Genomic DNA, 1,902 nt, shown 5'->3' on the forward strand with positions numbered 1-1,902 from the left:
ATGTCACAAGCTCTGCAGGTACGTCCGGCTTTGCGATCTCCCACGATGCACAGGCAGGTCTACTCAGAAGCAAGTCCCCATTTTTAGTCAGCTGGGCTTACTTCCAGGAAACTGTGCTTTGGACCACAGCTACGGTTTCCAAAGGCCAGCCACCCAGTCTCTATACCAGAAGAGGGCTGTAGCTTGTGCTCCACCAGTGGACCCCTGGCCAACTTTCAGCGGATGGTCCAGTGTCTACCAGCTGCTGAGATCCTTGCAAAAGAAGCTAGACTGGATGGACCTTGGCCTGATAACTCTTCTTAGGCAAGAGTGTGGATTCAAGACCACTGAACCCTGATCAGCCATGTCTGAATTGTTGTGCGATCCAGAGAACCTATTCTTGCTCTGTAAACGTAAAACATAAGGATGGACCTCGTGGATTCTGGTAAAAACGAAAAAGCAAGAGGGAAATCAGCCTGTCCTCGCCAAGAACCTTCCATCTGAGTATCCCATTTTAAAAACAACAACAACAGGACCCTCCTGCGCATCCCTGCCATCTCATACTTTGACAAATTTTACTGGTGGACTCTTCAGCTGGTCGCAGTATATAGAAAAGCAGGAGCTCTGGCTGGTCTCCTCAGTTGTCGCTGACGGCCCCAGCCGGACCCTCCGCAAACGCTCGGAGGAGCCGCACAAGTTCCCCCTGCTATCCAAGGAACGGGAAACTGAGTCACAGGCAATGCTCCCTCTAAGCTGCGGAGTCTTGTGAAGAGCAAAAATACTACTTTGTGAGCTACCGGCATGAAAGTTGTGAGCGAGCGATTTGGCTACTGCATAAATCAGTTTGCTCTGGAGCCATCCTTCCCGAGCTAAGACAAAAATGTGTGAGCCGGAGGCTAAGAAACTGTGAGCTGGCTCACACCGACTCAGCTTAGAGGGAACACTGGTCACAGGAGGCTACCGCGCAGGAGAGCGCTGCCCAAGCGGCCTACTTCTCTCGCCCAGAAGCCGAGCTCCAGGTTTTACGACGCCCTTTCCCACCCCACGCAACCCCCTGCCTCTCTCTCCAGACGGGCGTCTGGCATCGCCTTTCTGTTTCTGGGTGGAGGCTGTAATCCCATCGGCTTATCTGCACGAGAAGGCACAGCAGCAGCAGCAGCAGCTGCTCGAGGGGAAGCGGAAAAGGGGGCTGGAGGGATCGGGGCGCTCCTGCTGCCTGGGAGTAAACCGGGAAGGGGCAAGGCAGCCGGCAGGGATTCGGCGTCTCCCCAGGGGAGGGAGAGGGGCCCTGCAAGTTGCATGCCTCCTGCAGGCGAGCCCTTTCGAAGGCAGGGTCAGCTTCTCCCTTCGGCTGACCCCCCCCCTCCTCCTCGGGGCTAAGTTGCCTCCAGCTGCCGGGGCTGCTCGGGATCCGAGGCAGGATCCAAGGCGAGGGGGAAAGAGACGTTCCTGCCTGGACGTCCCTGCAGCCGCAGCGCGCCCAGAGCGCATCGCAAAGACAACTCCTTCTGCAAAGCCGAGGATCCCCGTCGTGGCGGGTCAGCGGCTCCCACTTCCACAGGGACCCCCGCCGCCGCCGCCGCCGCGCTCCTTCCAAGAAAAGGCATCGCCGCCTCGGCTCCATCTCACGCCCCGGTTGCCATTTCCCGGGCTCCCCCCACCCCCACCCCCCGCCGTCGACTCACCTGGAGGCCCGGATTGTCGAAGACCTCCATCTGGATGTCTTGGCTGGAGCTGTAAGGTGTGCGTGACATGCCGCCCTCCTGCACCATGGAGATGCCCGTGCGCCCTCCCGGCCGTCCTTATGCCAGACTCGCGGTGGTGGTGGGGACGCGGCGGCCGGGCTCCGGCGCGCCTCCTGCTCGCCAACGGCAGCCGGCCCACCGCCCGCCCTACAGCCCGCCCGCCCTACAGCCGCCGCCG

At 60.0% G+C, this 1,902-nt stretch overlaps 1 protein-coding gene across 2 annotated transcripts in view; it reads right to left on the bottom strand.

Annotated features, from left to right (window-relative positions):
• CACNB1 (calcium channel, voltage-dependent, beta 1 subunit) overlaps positions 1–1,840 on the bottom strand; it is a 93,324-nt gene extending 91,484 nt beyond the window's left edge. For both annotated transcript variants that reach the window (XM_015420793.1, XM_015420792.1), the window contains exon 1: positions 1,665–1,840. In XM_015420793.1, the coding sequence (XP_015276279.1) occupies positions 1,665–1,751 (87 nt within the window). In that variant the 5' untranslated portion in view covers positions 1,752–1,840. The remainder of the gene's footprint in view (positions 1–1,664) is intronic.
• Positions 1,841–1,902: the final 62 nt, after the last annotated feature.

Source organism: Gekko japonicus, unplaced genomic scaffold (genome assembly GCF_001447785.1).
Source record: "Gekko japonicus isolate JY-2015 unplaced genomic scaffold, Gekko_japonicus_V1.1 scaffold1849, whole genome shotgun sequence".
Lineage (NCBI taxonomy): Eukaryota > Metazoa > Chordata > Lepidosauria > Squamata > Gekkonidae > Gekko > Gekko japonicus.